The 22,414-nt window shown below is 42.1% G+C and overlaps 1 protein-coding gene across 1 annotated transcript in view; it reads right to left on the bottom strand.

The window, feature by feature from the left end:
- Positions 1-22,414, bottom strand: part of Nup188 (nuclear pore complex protein Nup188) — a 143,606-nt gene that overhangs the window by 56,050 nt on the left and 65,142 nt on the right. The window contains exons 13-17 of the mRNA XM_080281324.1: positions 19,350-19,512; positions 16,285-16,474; positions 7,125-7,350; positions 903-1,124; positions 356-366 (exon numbers count right to left, since the gene is read on the bottom strand). Of these exons, the coding sequence (XP_080137450.1) occupies positions 356-366; positions 903-1,124; positions 7,125-7,350; positions 16,285-16,474; positions 19,350-19,512 (812 nt within the window). The remainder of the gene's footprint in view (positions 1-355; positions 367-902; positions 1,125-7,124; positions 7,351-16,284; positions 16,475-19,349; positions 19,513-22,414) is intronic.

Genomic DNA, 22,414 nt, shown 5'->3' with positions numbered 1-22,414 from the left:
GGGCATTTGGAATGCATATGAACGGATTCCTGCCGAGGATACAATGGGCAAAACAGTGTGAACAAAACCCATTTGACTCAAAAGAATATATCATACTAGAGCATTGCAATTAGCCTAACACTGAATACTTATTAATACTGTATTTTAGAATAAATATCAATCGTTTAGAAACCCTTATAAAGAGTTAATACAGTATATATATATATATATATATACACACACACACACACATTGTCTATCAGTAACCTTCATCCACTCAATGTAGTGCTGTCTACTTCTTCCTCCCTTCACTTTTATCATTCTGTTTCTGTGTCTTCCCTCCTCTCTTCCTACTTCTCCCTTTCCTTCATGTCACTTTTTATTACTCTTCTTTCCACTTCAGGTGGCTCTATATTGAGTGACAAGCCTAATGGTTTCCTATAGCTTGGGAAACCATTTGTAAAGCTGGGTGGTAAATATGTAACCAAATAAAGGATTGATGTGGAGTCTACTATGGCACCCCTGTTAACTAAGTAGAGATGCAAATGCAGCACCCACCAAGGACTCAAACCTCCACACTAATCTCTGCACCTCCCCATGGTGAGGTGCTGTCAGCTGCATGAGAACATTGGTTCACTGCACAGGACAGCCCTGCAAGGGTGGTTGCTTGTGCTGTCACGTGGTGAGGTCAGTAGCATGAGAACATTACATTCACTGCACGGGATGGCCCTACAGGGATGGCTGCTTGCCTGTGGTTGACCTGTCTGCTGAATCAAACACACTGGGGTAGCACAGCAGCAACATCAATTACAAAAACAACCCCAAGTTAAAGTACTGTACTGGACTAGTTGCATGGAAAAAGCTGGGATATTATGAAACACATTCCTAACATGTACAGTGTATCCACAATTTGCCATACAAACCATGGGAGTGGTAAGGGACACTAAGGGGCTGAGTAGCTTGTGTGGAGGTGTGAGGAAGGCATTTGTGAGGCCTTGCTGCCGGCTGGTGGCAGCTGTTAGGAGACGGAGAAGAGCAACCTTGACCCCAACATCCTCAGTAGGGGAGTCCAGCCGCCGCAGGAGAGCATCCCTTACACCTTCAGCCTCACCACCCAGACATGCCACCAGTGGCACCTCCAGTTTCTGTGTGTGGGGGGGAAAAAAAGTAACAGCCAATCCTGTACCACCACATCTGAAGCATAAAATATTAATTTTGAGATGATGCTCAAATCTGGGCATCATTTACACACACAGGCACACAATCACCAATGCATACACATCACCAGAAGAAGTTCATGCTTTGATTTACCGTCTTTCCTTTGTGTATATGGTATACCAGTATCTATCTATCAATATATACCTGCACTGTAAGATGGGGCTATTTGACTCACTGGGAGCAATGAGACTCAGGTGGTCCAAACAGTGTAAATTGGGGTATATCTAACTTTTTCATATGGTACTACAGTATATTCTAAAACCATTAATTTATATTGTAAATGAAATTTAGAGATAGATTGCAGAAGGTAAGTGAACTGTGATCAATTTTTCATTCCTGTTATGAAATTTTCAGCCCTGCTGTCGCGCCCTGCTGCGGATGCAGGGCTCTTGTTTGGTGAGCCACAGCTCGCAAATGTGAGTATTTTTCCCCTTCAGTGAACAAATTTTACATGCAAGTCGCCTTTCGGTGAGAAAATACATTCACTTCAAAACGCAGTGAACCACAAAATAAGAAAAACTCACTTAAATGAACAAAAAAAGCACATTGTGATCGATCATTAAGTCTTTTCTTGTCTCCATTGTGAATGTTTAAAAACAGACCGATGGCTCGTTGTCAGTTTGGCTACTAAAAATTTATTTGGCTCGTAAATATGAAACCTTTGGAACCCAGTGGCTCGCAACCATTGGCAGTTAGCAAGAGTCCTGGGATGTCACTGATTGCACTGTTCAGTTGACCCTCATGCCATGTGGTGCAGTGAGGATCTGTCCCTTCTCCCCCTTGGGGTTAAGATGCGAATGAATGTGTCCAAGTGGATGAGTAAATTGGGAGTGTGTTGTCCTGTCTCGGCTATCTCCCTTTCCTTGGGGGAAGCAGCCTAGGTATATAGATAGATAGATTTTCTGATTTTTTTGAGCTGTGATTTACAACAATAAAGAAAAGATTAATTGTATACTCTTCCTCTGTCCCTTGGATAAATAATAACAAGCTACATGTCATTAACGTTAATCATCATCATCATCATCATCATCTGGACCAACTTTCCCACCCTAGGGCAGAGTGAGGAGTAGCAACGTCCAGACAGCCCAAGTTTGCCCAATCCAATGGGCCATGCTTCCATTCACTCACCATTCAAGCCCCTGGAATCCTGGCTCTATCTGATATGCCAAAAACATTCACCATATTCTGTAGCTTCGCATAAACTTATCTAACACAGTCAATCCAGACGCTGTCACGTTATAATGGGGTGCCAAATCCCTGATCATGCACTTTTTCGCACAACATTCACCCAGCCTGCTTGATCTCTTATCAGTCCCCTAGCCCCACTGACTTCCATACCTCTCTTCCTCACATAATCATCCACCATTTCCCTCCACCTTCTCCTTGGCCTACCTCACCTCCTCCCTCCTCCAAATTCACTCAGATATACCTTTTTCATCACTATTGTTATCCCATACCAACTCAGTACACTCTCTTCAATTCTGGTGTCCACAGACTTCCTCAATCCACATCTTTCCCGAATCACACTATTTCGTATCCTATATACTCTCTCTACTCCACGCACATTCCTCAGCAGTCCCATCTCCACTGCTCTCACTCTTGACTTTTCATTTCCATGCCACACCATAGTCTCACATCCATATGTAAGTTGGCACTAACACTCCTTCATGTAAGCCTCATGCAGCTGCAACACTCAAGCCTATGTTTCTTATCAGGGTCTTCATAGCACCAGCTACTTTTCTTCCTTGTGTCACTCTACTTTCCACTTCTTTTGCACATCTACCTCTCTCTTCTATCACTGTACCCAGGTATTTGAACACTCTCACCAATTCGTCTCTCTCCATTCACTGTAATATCACAGAGGGAGTCACCTTCTCTCTCAATAATCATCACTTTACTCTTTTCTACATTTACTCTCAAGGCACGACGCTCACAGCAAATCTCTGTACTAGTCTATCAAGTTCTTGTCCAATATTTGCAAGTAGTACTGCATCATCAACACACAACAAATTTGTGATATTCCATCCACCACCATTCATTACCAACACCAACCCTCACTCCATTACATTCATTACCAACACCATCCTTCTCTCCATTAAATTCATTATCAACACCATCCCTCTCTCCATTACAGTACTCGTGTTTTTACTTTTCTCATGACCCCATCTATATATATATTAAACAACCATGGGGACATCACACAACCTTGTTGCACGCCCACACTGATCGTGAACCATTCACTTACATGCCCATTTACCCTCATACATGCTTCACTACCAACATGGAAACTCTTGACGGCACCTAGCAGCTTATCATCTACACCGTACATGCGCAAAACCTTGTACAATCCTTCTCTGTCTACTTTGTTGTACGTTTTTTCCAGATCCACCCACCAAATTATGTTTTAAAAACATTATAAAATATTATATGGTAGGTGGGGGTGCTCACCATCCACTCACTTGATGTAGTGATGCTCTCAGGTGTCTGCCTTTTCCTCTTCTCCACCCTTCTTTCCATTCATCCTCTTCTGTCTTTTTTTCCTTCATTCTTTCCTCTTTCTTCTGCCTACAGGTGACTTTACACTCCCTCTCGTATCTTTCCTTCATTCTTTCCTCTTCCTTCTGCATGTGGGTGACTCTACACTGAGTGACAAGCCAAATGGCTTCCTGTACACCAGAAAACCATTTACTACGCTGGGTGGTAACCATATAACCAAATTTGGGCGCCTGGTGGTTTAGTGGGTAATAACGGTGCTCCAATCGGATTGAGCCTTTGAAGGTTTATATCCAAGGGGTGGTTGGGGTTTATTGCTCACGTAATGCCACTCAGGGATGAGTGAGGCTGGTCACTCTCATCTTAAGTGCAAGGACCAACTTGCCTAGCCCCGGCTCCTACACTCCTCATGGGGCAACATAGGATTGGATGATGGATGGATAAAATATTATGATTTCAGACTAATGGGGCAATTTGACTCAGCCCCTCTCCGGCATTTTGACCAGACATTTTGAGGCAATTTGTATGCTGCAACTTCATCAAGTATCATACTATCTGGACAGTTGTAGATAATCCATCACAGATTTCAAGGATAATCTCTTAGGTACAGACAAGGTACATGGCTTTCTCAAGAGACATACAGTCCTGCTGTCATCCAGGATATGCCAAAATGTTTTGAGGAAGCTGTCTCTGAAGAGGCTGTAGTGGCCTACTTTAAAAGGCTGGAAGACAGCCTTAGGGAAGTACCTCCTGCAAATATCGTTAACTATGATGAAACCAACATCACGGATGATCCTAACGGAAAGCTCCAGACATTCCGGTGCAATATAAAACACGCAGAACGAATCATGAATATAATGAAGAGTGCAACATCCATCATGTTCTCCATCACTGCCAGTGTAAAGCAACTTAGTCCATATGTTGTTTACAAGGCTGAATGCCTGCAGCAGTCATCGACTGAAGGAGGACCAATCGATGTATATAACCGAACTTCTTCTGGCTGGTTCGATTTGAATTGAAGCAAGGGGAGCAGAGAGGAGGGTCTCCTGAAGGCACACAACAGAAGAACAATACTGGGTAAGAAGGCATCGAAGGCTGGAGCAATTTGAATGAAAATGTTGGATGTTTCACTGAAGGAAGGCCCACCAAGTCCAACTGCCCCACATCAGGTGCTGATAAACATTATTTTTATTTTTCAAATACCAGGTATGTCTTTTCTGTGTTTCCTCATTAAAATCCATTTTCATATATGAAGTTGGATCATTTGTGTTTTGTTACCCAAAAAAAGAAAAGCTATTTAAGTGCCCTAAATGTTGCACTACAAACTTTAGTACAACAAAAAATAGCCAAAAATGAGTCGAAGAGCCCCTTCTTACAATCATTATCAACATCGCATACACGAGTACCAAATTACAAACCTTGTACGTATTGCTCAGCAATGAAGAAGCACTGGCATGATCAATATGTAATGTTTTTCCATCAAACAGATAATTGCATCATCCTATAAAACAAGCTTCACCAAAGTTGCCAAATGTCGTTCATCCCCTCAGAGTACTGTCCTCTTACTGCTCCCATCTACTGCCTTCTTTCTTTTTAGATGCAGTAAATCATTACTTTTTTTAGATTTCAGTGAGAAGAGAGGATAAATATTAAAATCAATATAAAGAATATAATAACTAATAGGTGCAGGCAGTTTGCGCTTACTTCGACAGCATGTGTACACTATTTATGTACATAAGCCCACATGCCCACCACACTTGAACACCACCAGTACACAGTATGCCACACTGTCAACTCACTATTTCTTTTTCTCCAGTTCTTTTCCACTCATCCACTTATTACTGTTTTCTGAACCTCTAATGGGCTTTGGTAAGACTATTAAGATGCAAAACAGTGTCAAGGAAACAACATTAGTTCACAAACAATTAGGCAAACGGTAACCAAAATATTCACTAAAAGTCATTTTACTGTTTCTTCGTCCATATTCGATATCCCAATACTGACAGTAAATACCAGTATTAGTTTGGTATCAGAAAAAATGCAAATATCAGCATTACACCAGTCTGGCAATTGTATCGGTTACAGCACTAGGAAAGAGTGAATATTGATGACGTGTGGTTTGGGTCTATGCCAGACACACAGACCACTGATGCCATATTCACTGCCCAACAGCTTCAGTGAAAATTTAAAGGAAAGAAAAGAGAGCTGTACTTTGTTTTTGTTGACTCTGAGAAGGCCTTTGACAGAGTGCCTTGGGAGGTGGTGAAGCAGGCAATAAGAAAGCTTTTCTTGGTAAGAATAAATTAAAAAAACTTTAGAAATACAGGATGTTAACGCAACTGAGTGAAAGAGGGCTAGGAATGGTCAACCTTCTTTGGGACAGGCTGAATGAGAGCAAACTTCCAGTGAGCAGGAAAGATACAAATTGATACACAAAGATGAAAGAGTTTACCTAGACTGGGTTTAAGCACAGAAGCATGGTTCTTGAGGACAAAAGGAGGGACCCCATCAGGCCTGTATACCTTGTTAGTATTGAGGCCAGTGAGGGTAGAATGTACAACAACTGAAATTATTTTAATGGCATTCATGAGGAAGTCAGAGGGGGGAAGGGATGGAGGAACAGCACGGGAATCATCAAAGGTGGAACTGGAGGAGAAAGTTTGCATACAGTTTTGTTTTTCCAGTAATGGATAGTTTATGTTAAAGGCAAAAAAAAATCTGGTGGGCCCAGAGTTGTCTGGAAAGTCTGTGCAATGTTTTCCATTTAATGGATGACATCCAGTCTGTCTAACGGTTTGTCTGGGAGCCTTCAAAATGTCTGTTAAATCCGAAATCTGGCCTACCGAGGCTAGCTAAAGTGAGGATCTACCGTAACTGGTCATGCCACATGGTTTTGCTTCCAGTCCATAGAAAACATCAGCTGTATCATGGCCAACCCCAATACAAGCATTCCTTGAGATGAAACATGGCAATGTTTTTATGTTATATTATGATTCATAAGATTTTTCTCACATCAACTTCCCCTTTCTCTCACTATTCCCTTCAGTAATTCTATCTCTCTTTTCTACATTCACTCTATTTACTACTGCTATGACACTGGACATTTATGAATTCTCCACTTACATACTTCCCCAAATATAGTAAGTATAAGGTGCCCAATCCTCTGCACATTCTCACCCTATATTTTGTCCTACTCTCAAAACCAAAAGTTAACCAGCATTCTCCTTCTTTAATGTAAAAAACAGGTTAACTCTGAAATAATATTCCTCTGTAATGGGTGTTTCCATCATCTCATTACACTGACTCTAACAAAAATCAATGTTAAATTTCCAAAACAATTTATGAAAGGCTTTAAGAATCAAATTAAGTTCACAAGTATAAACTGTCTGTATGCTTCATGGTATTAAATGTCTCATTAAAGATATAGTACATACCTGTGCAAAGCGAGTGAGAGTGCGGAGGGCAAGGTAGGTAAGACGAGGGTTAAGGCGATGATGCGCATAGAGTGCCACCGTCAGAGCTAGATGGGGTGGATTACTGCTAGCGCCCGCACCCATCCCACCCCCTGTCCACCCGCCACTGCCCAAACCAGCACGTGGGGAGGGGGTGGCACGCAGCAACTGACTTAAACCATCCATACTGCTTTCTTCCCCCACCAACCTTAAAAGGTCATACAAATATGCTGTTCACTGTTTTTGCTTTTATGAAATAACTACAGTGTATTATTACACAAAGTTAGGAAAATCATGAGGCTTATCATGATACATTCTTCACATAAGAAGAAAGGCAATGTCACAACTAATTAATAATATAAACACTCCTTGGTAAATGAAAGGTTTCATTCCACAGGGTTTTCCAAGTCAGTATCTACCTACCATACGCTGGATTAAACCATCTTATATGGTACAGAGGGAACAGATATTGTGCTGAAAGAAGCCTGACTGATTATGTGCTCGTAGAGAGGTTGAAGCTGGGAATGGTTGCTGATACGAGGGCTGTGAGAGGACGATATTGAGGTCTGTCAGACCATATGACTGTGGTATGCAAGATCAAGCTGAGGGGAGTGAGGTGGACCAGGAGAGAGAGGAGCAGTCAGGGAGAAAGACTGAAAGTCAAGAAGCTGAGGATCAAAGAAATGGCAGATGAATACAGGACAAAGTAGGGGAGCAGTTGGAAACAGTCAATTAGAATGAAATGGATCCAGAGAGTGGAATGCATATTGGGACTGCTTAGTAACCAATGTTAAAGTGGTGTGTGTTGTGGCAAGAGTAACAACAAAGAAGAAAGGTGCAGCATGGTGGGATGAAGAGGTTAAGAGTGCAGTGAAGGAAAAGAGGAAGAAGTGGCTAGAGTGGTAACAGAACAGGGGTTCAAGTGAAATAAGACTTGAATATATTGAGAGCAAGAACCATGTAAAGAGACTAGTGAAGAGGAAAAAGGAGGTAAATGATAATCTAGAAAGAAAAATGAATGCAAAACTACTCTGAAAAAAGGAAGTTATTCTGGAGACAGGTGCGGAAATGTAGAAATGATAGCGGAAAGAAAGGTGAAAGTGTGCAGGATGTAAATGGTAGATTATTAACTCATGGGGATGAAGTTAAAGACCAGATGAAAAGAATATTTTGATAGTCTGATGAATAGAAATAGAGAGAGCAGAGCGGCTGTAAATATGATTCATTTTTGAGGTGTGCAGAGAAGGAATGCAGTGCCAGGAAATGTGACACTCACACAGGTGAAGAATGCTCTGAAGCAGCTGGCGTTGATGAGGCGTATGCAGAGATGATCAAGTGTAGTGGAGAGAGCAGAATGAAGTGTTTGTTGGAGATATGTAAGAAGGCATGGATGAGTGAAACTGTGTCAGTAGCATGGAAAAAGGCTGTGATTTTACCCCTGTACAAAAATAAAGGTGAGCGAAGTAAGTGGAAGAATTACAGCAGCATAAGTTTATTGAGTGCTGTAGGGAAGTTATATAGATGAATTATTATATAGTAAGCGAGACATCAGAAATCCTAGTGAGTGATGAATGGGGTGGCTTTACGAGTGGCAGAGGATGTGTGGATCTAATATTTGCAGTGAGACAGATAGTGGAGGACTTGTGAGAAGGACTGTAAGGTGTTTATGGCATTTATTGATCTGGAAAAAGCATATGACAGAGTAGACAGAGAGGGATTGTGGATGATTTTGTGCATGTATAGTGTACATGGTAAGCTGCTAGGTATTGTCAAGAGTTTTTATGATGGTAGTGAGGCATGAGCATCTAAGTGAATGGTTCACGATTAATGTGGGCGTGTGGCAAGGATGTGCGATGTCCCCATGTGTCCCCATGGTTGTTCAATATATATATATATACGGATGAGGTAATGAGAGAAGTAAAAACACGAGTAACGCAAAGAGGGATGGCACAGGTAATGAATGGTGATGGATGGAAGATCTCAAATTTGCTGTATGCTGATGATGCAGTGCTTTCCAAATACCGGACAAGAGCTCCATAGACTAGTGCAGAGTTTTACTGGTGTCTGTAAGTGTCGTACCTTGAGAGTAAATGTAGAAAAGAGTAAAGTGATGGTAATCGAGAGAGTAGGTGACGCCCAGTGTGTTATTATGGTGAATGGAGAGAGACAAGACTTGGTGAAAGAGTTCAAATACCCAGGTACAATGATAGAAAAGAAAGGATAATGTGCAAAAGAAATGGAAAGTAAAGTAACACAATGAAGGATGGCAGCTGGTGGTATGAAGGCCCAGACAGGACACAGAGGCTTGAGTGTTGCAGCTGCATGAGGCTTACATGAAGGAACATTAGTGCGAATTTTAATATATGAATGTAAGACTATGGAGTGGCAAGAAAATGAAAAAGCAAGAGTGAGAGCAGTGGAGATGGGACTGCTGAGGAACGTATGTGGAGTACAGAGAGTGGATAGGATACGAAATAATGTGATTTGTGAAAGATGCGGAATGAAGAAGTCAGTGGACACCAGAATCAAAGGAGGTGTACTGATATGGTCATGTGATGAGAATGGATAACAACAGTGTGGTAAAAAAATTACATATGAATAAATTTGAAGGAGAAGGTGAAGGGATATGGAGGTGAAGTAGGCCAAGGAGAAGGTGAAGGGATGTGGAGGATGAGTGTGTGAGGAAGAGAGGTATGGAAGTCGGTGAGGTTAGGAGACTGACATGAGATCAAGCAGGCTGGATGAATGTTGTGAGATGAAGTGCATGATCAGGGATTTGGCATCCCTTTCTAAAGTGACAGCATTCGGATTGACTCTATTGGATACGTTTATGTGAAGCTACAGAATGTGGTGAAAGTTTTTGGCGTATCAGGCAGAGCCAGGATTCCAGGGGCTGGTTGGTGTTTCCTGCGCGTCCATTCTTTTACCAAACGAAAATTCATTAAATGAACAAAACATTCACCCAGCTCAAGGCAGTTGTTAAAACTGAAATTCGTTAAAAGACAGTTCTGAATGTCGAGGGTTTATTGTACTTTGAGGGGGGAAAATAGCTGCCTGGAGGGTTGCATGAAGGTAACTCCATAGGTGGAATTGGAGATGTGCCGCAGGCTATTTGTCCTCCCATGATGATGATGGGAGCTTTGGAGGAATCAGACAAGTGTTATCAGTATTTTTTATTCATCATGATCATCATCCGGACCTTCTTTCCCACCCAAGGGCGGGGTGAGGAGTAGCAGCATCCAGACACCCAAAGTTTGCCCAATTCAATGGGCCACACTTCCATTCACCCATCACTGAAGCTCATGGGATCCTGGCTCCATCTGATAGGCCAAAAGGTTTCACCACATACAGTAGCTTCAAATATACCTATCCGACAGAGTCAATTCGAATGCCGTTACGTTAAAAAGGAAAGTCAAATCCCTGGGTATGTGCTTCTCCGCAAAAAATCCATCAAGCCAGCTTGATCTCTTGTTAGCTCCTTGGCCTCACCAACTTCCATTTCTCTCTTCCTCACACACCCATCCACCATATCCCTCCACATTCTCAGCCAACCTCGCCTCCTCCCTCCATCAAATTCACTCAGATATGCCTTTATCACCACTTTGTTGTCATCCATTCTCTTCACATGACCATACCATCTCAGTATACTCATTTCAATTCTGGGGTCCACAGACTTCCTTACTCTGCATCTTTGCATCTTTCACAAATCACATTATTCCATGTCCTATCCACTCTAGATACTACACATACAGTCCTCAATGGTCCCATCTCCACTGCTCCTACTCTTGACTTTATATATACAAACCACACCATTCTCTCACATCCGTATGTTAAAGCTGGCACTAACACTCCTTCATGTTAGCCTCGTCCTGCTGCCATACTCAGGCCTGTTAAGGCCTTCATAGCACCAGCTACTTTCTTTCCTTGTGTCACTCTACTTTCCACTTCTTTTGCACATTTTCATCTCCTTTCTATCACTGTACCCAGGTATTTGAACTCGCTCACCAATTCCAGTCTCTCTCCAATCACCACAACATCATACTGGGAGACATCTTCTCACTCAATAACCAACACCTTACTCTTTTCTACATTTACTCTCAAGGCACGACGCTCACAGACATCTACAAAACTTTGCACTAGTCTACCAAGCTCTTCTCCAGTACAGAAGAACCCTGGAATTCGTACACAATTCATTGCTGGAGGCTGTACGAGTTGCGAAATGTTCGAAAACTGAATAATTTTTTTCCATGAGAAACAATGTATTTTGCATTAATCTGTTCTCTAGTACGGATGAAACGGTAGATTATGCCATACCATAATGAATGGCAAGGTCGGACACATGGGTTCCACTTTCAAACTTTGCAATGAGTTCTTTTTCAGCTCAATTGTTGCTCTCGCTGCTTTTCTTTTAGCTCCAGCTGACTCACTAATTTTCTTAGGGCCCATGACTATGTACAATTTTCTAACAAAAATATGTAATTTATCACAAAGTTTAATGGGACCTGTATGACCAATGTGTAGCTGGCGGAAGACAAAGCGAGACTGGCGACTACGTGGCACCTGCGACGCCGCGTCTCTTAGTGCAAATAGCAGGTTGCCGTACAAAAATGGGAGCGATTTCTTTGGATGGAAAAGTTGTACGAAAACCTAGTTGTAAGAGTAGAGAGGTGTACGAATTCCGGGGTTCCACTGTATTTGCAAATTGTACTACATCATCAGCATACATCAGATCTGAGATATTCCATCCATCACCATTCATTACCAATGTCATTCCTCCCTCCATTACTCATGATTTTACTCCTCTCATCATCCCATTCACATATATATTGAAAAACAAAGGGGACATCACACAACCTTGCCAAACACCCACAATGACTGTGAACCATTCACTTAGATGCCAATTTACCCTTACACATGCCTCAATACCATTGTATAAACTTTTCACAGCACCTAGCAGCTTACCATCTACACCGTCCATACACAAAACCTTCCACAATCCTTTGCAGACTTTGTCATATGCTTTTTCCAGATCCATAAATGCCATAAACACCTTAAAGTCCTTCTCACAAGCCTTCTCCACTGTCTGTCTTACTGCAAATATTTGATCCACACATCCTCTGCCACTCCTAAAGCCACCCTGTTCATCATTCACTAAGCCTTCTGATATCTCTCTTACTTCTCTATAATAATTCTTCCATATACCTTCCCTACAACACTCAATAGACTTATGCCACGATAATTGTACAATGGTACAATCACAGCCTTTTTCCACTTTACTTGCACAGTCTGACTCATCCATGCTTTCTTACACATCTTGAAAAAGCACTTCATTCCACTCCCTCTATTACACTTAACCCGTCGTGTGCCAGTGCCGTTTTAAAACAGTCTGACATAATTCCACAGCCAGTTCCAGTGCCGTTTTAAAATGTTTAAAATAAAAAAATTCACTAACTGCATTTCTCAAGATTCGCGGATAAAAATCGGCAGGCATGTATGGTAACTGTTCTTTTACCATCCCCCAGGCTGTCAAAGCCATACACTCACTCACTCCCCCTCCTCATGCTGGCTCTGCCTCACTCTGCTTGTGTGCCTCACCCAGTGCTGTACATAGTGAAGGCATTTTGTAAATATTTTCAAGTAAGTGTAAGTTGTAAATATTTTCCTGCAAGTGTAAGGACTATATAGTGAAATCAACTTGTAAATACCTTCTTGTAAGTGCCAGGACTGTATATAATAAAGCCAGGTTGTACCTATCTTCAAGTAAGTGTAAGATAATGCATTCACAGTGAGAAAGACACGCAAATTGTGATAGATGTTGAACTACGGTAATATGTAATCAGAAAAGTGTACTGAACATTGCTATACCTTCCCAGCATAAATACCTGAGTATACCTTACACAGAAAACGGCTTTCTCTCACCTACGTGGTGAGCAAGAGAGAACGGCTATACCTGAATACAAGTAAGACTCAATAAAACCCATTTCCAAGCCTCAGTGACCATTTTAATGGTGAAATTTGTTGTTTCCACATCAAAATCTATCATTTCAGAAAAAAAAAAAAAAAGGGGGGGGGGGGGGATGACCGGCACTGGGGCGACCCATGGGGCTAAAAATATAGCTGGCACGTGGCGGGTTAATCAGCTCTGCATACACCTCATCAACACCAGCTGCTTTCCCATTTTTCAGCCATTTCACAGCGTTCTTCACTTCTATTACTTAAAACCTTCATGAAACAAGTTTTTAAAAAAATGTACGGGAATACATCTTGTGATTGATCTGTTAATGAATTGTTTGCAGTAAAATGGGCTTACAGGATCTGTATTTTTATAGTAACCAATAAATATTTTATGACTAAACAAATATTTCCACTTGCACAAGGTGGAAAGATGGTGAGGATGTCTTCAGCAATAAAAATGGAGGTAAGTAACAGCTACCTTTTACCCAATTAATAAAAAGCACTTTGAGCAGTTCATAAGTGATACACAGTATTATTAGTGTCTATACATGGCGATGCTACTGAGTTAAAAAGAGTGAACAGAAAAAAATATATATTAGCAGGTACATTCCATCCATCCATCCATCCATCATCCAACCCTACATTGCCCCCTAAGGAAGCGTAGGAGCCCGGGGCTAGGCAAGTTGGTCCTGATGTTTCAGATGAGAGTGACCAACCTCACTCATCCGAGTGGCATGACATGTGCAATAAACCACAACCACCCCTTGGATATAAACCTTCACCGGCTCAATCCGACTGGAACACTGTAATTGCCCACTAAACCACCAGGTGCCATAATTTGGTTATATGGTTGCCACCCAACATAGTAAAACATTCCAAACTATGTAACATATACCCAACAACTTTTGAATGACATAGCTGTCACCCAGTAGCTATGATTGGCTGATGATTATGTCCTGCGCAGGGCCAATGTGTTAGAAAGCGGGACTTGTTTTGCCACAGAAAGATGAATATGGAATAAGCACATTCTAATCCTGGTGTTCACAGACATCTTTACTTCAGATCTTTCACAAATCACATTACAGTGCTCCTTATTCTATCCATTCTCTGCACTACACAGTAATACACATTCCACAATAATCCCATTTCCATTGTCATTACTCTTGATTTTTCATTTCTATGCCACACTATAGTCTCACAACCAAATGTTACGGTAGGCACTTCATGCAAGCCTCTTGCAACCGCCCACTCAGATCTGTTTTTCATCAAGGCCTTCATAACACCAGCCATTTTCCTTCCCTGCAACTCTTAATTCCCACTTCCTTTGCATAATTACCTCTGTTTTATATCACTGCACTCAGGAGCTTAAACTTTCTCACTATTTTTTCTCCATATGCTTTAACATAAAACTGGGAGTTATCTCCTCTTGCAACAATCATCACTTTACTCTTATCTACATTTACTTTCAGGGTACAATGCTCACACACACATCCACAAAAATTTGCACCAATCTACCACGTTCAAGTCCACTATTTGCAAGCACATTAGATTTGAGATACTCCACCCTTTGCCATTCATTACCAATGCCATCTCTCTCTCTAAAGACTTGAAAGATCAATAAATTATGGATAAATATTTATAAGTTCCACTATACTACACTCAACCCCCCGCTATCGCGCGTTCAGCTATCACGTTTACCTACTATCATGCACACATCAAATGCACAACCATACATGCTATCACACACCCCAAGACCGCTATCACGCGTCGAGTTTGAAGACAGGCTAAGCGAAACTTATTCACACGGCACTTCATACGAGGTTTGCAGAGGATACGATGGTTAATCAGAACGGTAACGTGGTAAAATTCCCGATTATAGCACGGGCATTTGGAAAGGACCTGAACAGATTCCTGCTGAGGACACGACGGGCAAAAGAGTGACCAAAACCCATTCGGCTTGAAAGAATATATCGTACTACAGCATTGAAATTTAGCCTAACACTGAATACTTATTAATATTGTATTTTAGAATAAATATCAATCATTTTGAAACCCTTATAAAGAGTTGATATTTCTTATGCCGAAAAAACTGTGATGTTGATAAAGTAATCACGTGTTTACAACAGAGACGGGGCTCTGACGACAGTGTGAGGAACGTGTGTGATGGCGTCCAAGTTTTGTTCCACTTAAAGCTTGGACATTGTTGGAAGGACACAAGTCAAGAGTGAGAGCAGTGGAAATGAGTTATTTAAGAGGAGCCTGTGGAGTCACATGGAGAGACAGGCTGACAAATGAGGATATAAAGGAGCGTTGTGGTGTGGATGTGGATGTGATAGGAAGCGTTATGAGGAACACACTGAGGTGGTTTGGCCATGTGGAGAGGATGGAGGGTGAAAGACTGACGAAGAGAGTGTATGTGAGTGAGGTGGAGGGGGGAAGAGGGAGGGGGAGGCCGAGGATGAGATGGAGGGATGGGGTGGAGAGGTATATGAGAGAGGGGGGTGTGAGTTGGGAGCAGGGCAGTGAAATGGCGGGGGACAGGGCGACTTGGAGGCGATTTGTTTGTGGCCACCCCAAACGGGATTGAGGCGTCTGGCAATAGATAGATAGATAGAAATGTTCCTCAGCCATTCCTGATATAAGGTATCATGTGATACCCCCTTTAGCTGTGGACACTAAAGAAATGGAGACAGCTAAAGAGATCTGGTGGCAACTAAGCCACTCCCAAGCCTCGGAACCCATCAAACCACCCAAGCTGTAATCCTTATAAAAGTTTGATGGCCTTTTATGTTGTTTATTTATTCATTATACTGTTATTATTAATATACTGATGCTTTATTTCATGTTAGAGGAGAGATTGGCAGGAAATCATAGGCATAAAGTGGTTAAAAGTTAGAAAAATGGGCCACCGAAAAACCAATTAGAAATTTTCCCATTGATTATTCAGTTCAGCTATCGCGTATTCAGCTATCACGTGCGTTTCCTGTGACCAATTAGGCGCGATAGGAGGGGGTTGAGTGTACATAGTTCTTCGATGATAACAGGCATTGGAATGTGTGGCTGGCAAAATGTATGAAGACATGGTTAAAATGGCCTATGAGGAGAACACAGAGTTTGAGTTAAAATGACCTAAGTGACAAAGTGCATACTGACCTAAGGATAAGACAATGAGGGCATGAAATACAACCTGTGCAATATGGAGAGAGCCATCTGTGCTGTGCGTGTTAGGCGCTGAGCATGGTTTGAGCCAGGTGAGTGGTGAGGGTGGCTAAGGGTAGCTTCTAAGCCGGCTCCACCCACAACTACCCACAGCAAGGTCTGTCCAGCACTACTCTGGTCAACCAACTGCCGCACCACCAAGTCTCGCAGCTCCTGATCTGTTGTTACATTACCAATAACATATTTATAATCAGCAATTTTATCATCTATCATTAACCTTGCACTTAAGCTGCTTTATTCTCTAAAAATGTTGTGGGATGGGGATGTTTACTTTTTTATAAAACACACACACACACAATTACCTATCCATCCATCCATCATCCAATCCTATGTCGTGCTATGAGGTGCATAGGAGCCCCGGGCTAAGGAAGTTGGTCCTGATGTTTAAAATGAGAGTGACCAGCCTCACTCATCCCTGAGTGGCATTATGTGAGAATAAACCCCAACCACCCGTAGGATATAAACCAACACAGGCTCAACCCGACTGGTGTGCCTTAATTACCCATTAAACCACCAGGTGCCATAATCTGGTTATACAGTATGGTTACCACCCAGCATAGTAAATGGTTTCCTGGTGTACAGGAAACCAGTTGGCTTGTCACTCAGTGTAGAGTCACTCATAGGCAGAAGCAAGAGGAAAGAAAGAAGGAAAGAAAGATAGGAGTGTAAAGTCACCCACAGGCAGAAGAAAGAGGAAAGAATGAAGGAAAGAAAGACAGGAGTAAACCTGCACAGGCTCAATCCAACTGCAGTGCCTTAATTACCCACTAAACCACCAGGTGCCATAATTTGGTTATATGGTTGCCGCCTAGCATTGTAAATGGTTTTCTGTAGTATAGGAAACCATATGGCTTGTCACTCAGTGTGGAGTCACTTGTAGACAGGAGGAAGAGGAAAGACCGAAGAAAAGAAACAAAGAAGAGGAAGGAAGGAAAAGAGAGGAAAGGGCACTCACCCGTGAGCAGCACTACATCAAATGAGTGGATGGTTATAATGTTTGTAAATAATGATTTTTAAGTGCTAAGTGAACCATTCCAGATAATGCAAAGAAAGTGATGCATATGGTGGTGTGTGGTCAGGAAATGAAGCATGGTGAGCTGTGGCGTGGGTGCTGGTGGATGAAGGACAGCTACAGCGATACAAACAAAACACCAAAAATGACGTTGCTTCCACCTCTCTCTATGGCATCATAGGAGCATCTAAACATTCACTGATGTGCTCATAGGTAAAAAGGAGTGTTTTGCTTTCTTGTGCATGTTTTATTTATTAATTAATTAATTTTTTATCTTGTGTCGCTCTCATTTTAACCTGCGCCGTCCCGGCAACGTGAATTAACGCAGCAACATTGCAAGGTCCCTAATTTGCACAATTTTCAATTTTCGCGAGTGATTTTTGGCACGTATACACGGGACACCTTCCTCTATTCCTCTACAAGATGCCAAGCAGGAACAATGCCTTACACCGCATAACCTCCCCCCCCCCCCGCACGCCATTGTCTCGGCAATTCACCTGTTACCAGTGACCTGGCCAATAAAGACATTCAGGGCCAGAGTGATTCCCCAATCGATGACAATGTGAAGGACAAAATTTAGAGGAAGAATCAGTCAGAAATGATAATCAGGTAATGTAGGAAAAAAAAGGTCATGAATGGTGATGAGTTAGTGAGTGAAACAATGCTTATAATGCCTATATTACTGTTTGAAAACCAATATGCTCTTGTACTACATATAAATTCGTACCAAGGAAATAAATAAATACTGTTTATGAGTGGATAAAATAGTTACCCTCCCATAGAACTCATTTTCTTTGGTGCCAGCCTGTTGGAAAACCCAGTCAGGTAAGGAAGTACTCGCACCTAAATCTGGTATTTTAAACCTCAGGTGAGCAATTTCTCTATGAATTTTTGATGTTTCTCACCAAAAGCGGATGTTTGAGCAAAAAAAAAAAAAAAAAAAAAAAAAAAAAAAAAAAAAGGGTCCAAAACGTCGGGATGGGGCGGGTTAAATGTCAGGACCAACTTGCCTAGCCCTGGGCTTCTATGTTCCTCTTGGGGCAACACAGGATTGGATGATGGATGGATGGATGGATGAATATAGAAATTTGTGCACTGAAAATGGGTAACTTTTGTGTGGACTGCCACAACAAGGGTATCGTTCTCCCCATAATAGATGCAGCCAAGGGGTTAAGAGGGTGGAGAGAGGAGAAAGAAAGAGTGATGTGGCATGTGTATTTGGTAAGACAGACTTAGGTAAAAGAAATTTGACTTACATAAGAGCTGCAGGAAACTATTAATTACTTAAGTCAACAAGTATTTGTGATTTAATTTTCCAAATCAGCAACTAAACCCACTCCTATATCTCCTGAGGCCTAAAACACTTCTACAGTCAACTCAGATGCACCCATCCTCTTCCCAAACTGCATCCTGCCTACTGCCCTGTTCACTGTAGTAACATCAATCAAAGGCCAAGGGTCAAACACTGGATCCACCTACTCCAAACCTTCCCTGCTCTAGTCAAACTCCTCATTCAGTATCTGGTCTGAATGCTCTCTCCAGACATCTTTAAAATCCTCACTGACCCCTGCCTCCTCATCCAATACCTTTCCTTGATCTACCTTTCCTTCATCACTCTTCTCACAATGCTTACCTATGAGATCCTTGTTTTCCCTCTTCATTTGATTAGCCACCTTAAATACTATGTTCTTCCTTTCGACACTATTTAGGTTGTCCATTAAAAGTCTCTGAGACTCAGATTTTGCCTTGTATACCCACTTTCTAGTTCTACACTTGGAAGACAAGCATTCCTTTCTGTTATCACCCCTTTTCCATTCTTGGAAAAGTTTTCTTTTTCTCCTTAACTGTGGCTTCTACACCTTCATCTTAAAACAGCTTCCAACTACTGTTGAGAATTAGGTTTAGAATCCAGACTGTAGAAAGCATCAGCTGCACCACAGCCAACATCAATATGGACATCCCATTATGAGAAAACATGGCATCATTTGACTGAACGACTGAACTGAAGATATAATACATACCAACTGAGGACTGCTGGAGAGTGTGGTGCAGTGGTGCCAAGGTAGCATGTAGCACTGCATCTCGCTCCTCTTGTGACTTGAAACACCAACGTAACAGAGGTCCAGCCACCTCCCGTGCCAGAAACACCACTCCACCACGCACACTGCCTCCCACCACACCACCCTGTGCACACAAACACACAATGAGAGCATCAGTGTGGCGAATGGAGCTTTAAAATATCCTGAAATACTGAAGCATGTTGTCACAGTTCATCACTAAACCAAGCAATTAAGAAAGCTTTCACATTAAAATGATCTTTGAAACAATACTGGTGTATATATACACAGAATTCACTTATTTCTGGCACAATGAAAATGCTCTACACCAGCCTGCCTTACAAGAAATAACTTATAGTATTGTCAGATTTGAGTGATGAGTTTTCTGCAGATGCTGGCGTGCATCTGGGGTCAGTCTTGATCCCCTTACTGTTTATCATGGTGCTTGAAGACTTCTCACACGACTTCTGAAACGGACTCCCATGGAAAATGTTGTATGCTAATGATTTGGTGTTGAATGCTGAGAATGAATGGGAGGTGGAGGAAAGATTTAGGAAGGGAAGAGATGGTATGGGGCACAAGGGCTTGAGAGTACATGCTGATAAAACAATAGCGATGGTATCTATGGTCAGTGGGAGTACTGTCGAAGATGAAGGAGAGTGACCATGTGTGGTATGCAACAAGGGCGTGGGAAGCAATTCCATCCTGTGCAGTACAGTATTTGTGATAACTGGGTGCATAAAAGATATAGTGGTATTAGATTGCAAGATAATGCTGATTTCATGTGTACGGTGTGTTGGGAAAGCATGTGGAGATTGTCAGGCATGATAAAATTGATCTTGCTGGTGTCTCTTGAGTGTGTGGAAGAGTTTTGTTACTTGGGAGACATGTTTTGTACTGGAGCTACCTCTGTGGTTAGAGTGAGGAGTGGTTGGGAGAAGTTCAGGAAGCTGTTGCTTTACTTCACAGAGAGGGCTCTCCCTCCATGCTATGGGAACTTTGTATGCAGCATGTGTTAGGAGTGTAATGCTGTACGGTAGTGAAGCCCGGACAGTTAAGGAAGTGGGTATTAGTAAGCCCAAATGTACAGAATGACAATAATCAGGTGGATGTGTAGTGTGTCCTTGAATGCATGGCCTAAAGGAAGGAGGCTAGCTTTCATGTGGAAGAACTGAAAGGAAGAATGGGACTGGAATGTATTAGTGTTGTGATGAGGAGGGGTAGATTGAGATGGTTTGGGCATGTGGAAAGGATGGGGGATGACAACTGGGAGCAGAAAGTGAGAAGTGTGAATGATGGGGGTAGGGATGAGAGAGGTAGACTGAAAAAGACCTCGGACAAGGTCATAGTATGTGACCTCAGGTATAGGGGACTGAACAGGGAGGCTGCCAGAGATCGAGTAGTGTGGAGAACTGCCATTCAGTGACCAAGGCCAACACATGCAAGCATGTTGGAGCCTGTATAAACGAAATGAAAAAAAATGACACTGAAATATGCCTGAACTGATCTTCCTGAGTATGAACATGACTGAACTGGATGACCATGAATGACTGTGCTGGATTAAAACTGACCCGAATGAATGTGAATGGATCTGGGTGGACAACATCAGCCCTAAATTACTTCAACTGAATGCGCATCTACCTGAATGGGACTGAAACGATCTGATAGGGTCTGAGAGGATGTAATAGCCTTGAATGGATTTAACCAAACATGAACAGACCTAGTCAGGGACGAATGGCCCTTATTAGACCTGACTGAGCCCAAATGGATGTGAAGGGTCTGAAAAAATGTGAAATGGTACTGATAGTCTTTAGTGGATGTAACTGAACCTGCAAGAACTCAACTGGACCTGAACTGACCTGACTGGGCCAGAATGGATGTGAAAGACTTGGATGGGCCTAATGTAACCTGAATGGTCCTGAAGTGCTCTACCTGGTCTTTAAAAATTTTATCTTACCTGAATGAACCTGAACAGATGTTACTAAACCAGAATGGATATGAAAGGCCTGAATGGGTATGAAATAATTACCTGACTAATTTGTTCCCAATTATATCACGGAAACCAGTCTGACTGTCCTTTTCAGTTAAACCAACACCATACAGGTACAGTACTGTACAAAGTTGCTGAACATTTTTTTTTTTTTTTAAACCCGCCCCATCCCAACGTTTTCTGGGCAGTGGTACGCCCCAGTCCCGACATTTTTGGACCTTTTTTTTTTTTTTACTCAAACATCCGCTTTTGGTGAGAAACATCGAAAATTCATAGAGAAATCGCTCACCTGAGGTTTAAAATACTCGATCCAGGTAGGAGTACCTCCTTAACTTACAGGGTTTTCTATCGGGCTGGCTGCAAAGAAAACGAGTTCAATGGGAGGATAACTATTCTACACCACTCATAAACGGTATTTATTTATTTATTTGGTACGAATTTATATGTAGTACGAGAGTATATTGGTTTTCAAACGGTAATATAGGCATTATAAGCATTGTTTCACTCACTAAATCATCACCATTCCTGACCTTTTTTTGCCACATTACCTGGTCATCATTTCTGACTGTTTCTTCCTCTAATGTTTGTCCTCCACATTGTCATCAATTGGGGAATCACTCTGGCCCTGAATTTCGTACCGTGGCATGACATGGCTTTACTGGCCAGGTCACTGATAACAGGTAAATTGCTGAGAAAAGGTCATGCAGGGGGGGGGGAGGTCATGCTGGATAAGGCATTGTCCCTGCCTGGCATCTTGTAGAGGAAGGTGTCCCGTGTATACGTGCCAAAAATCACTCACGAAATTTGAAAATTGTGCAAATTAGGGACCTTGCAATGTTGCCGCGTTAATTTATGCCTCCGGGATATGAGTGCACATCACGTGGGGACATGAATTCACGTCTCCGGGACGTGCCGGGTTAATGGGGAATTGGTAGGTGGGGGTGCTCACCATCCACTCACTCGATGTAGTGCTGTTCTCGGGAGTCTGCCCTTTCCTCTCCATCCTTCTTTCCTTCCATTCTCTTCTGTCTTTCTTTCC

This window comes from Coenobita brevimanus, chromosome 89 (assembly GCF_032717465.1).
Source record: "Coenobita brevimanus isolate Jiangsu-jjx chromosome 89, ASM3271746v2, whole genome shotgun sequence".
Classification (NCBI taxonomy): domain Eukaryota; kingdom Metazoa; phylum Arthropoda; class Malacostraca; order Decapoda; family Coenobitidae; genus Coenobita; species Coenobita brevimanus.
The sequence above is the reverse complement of the archived record's forward strand: the minus strand, read 5'-3'. Positions and strand labels throughout refer to the sequence as shown.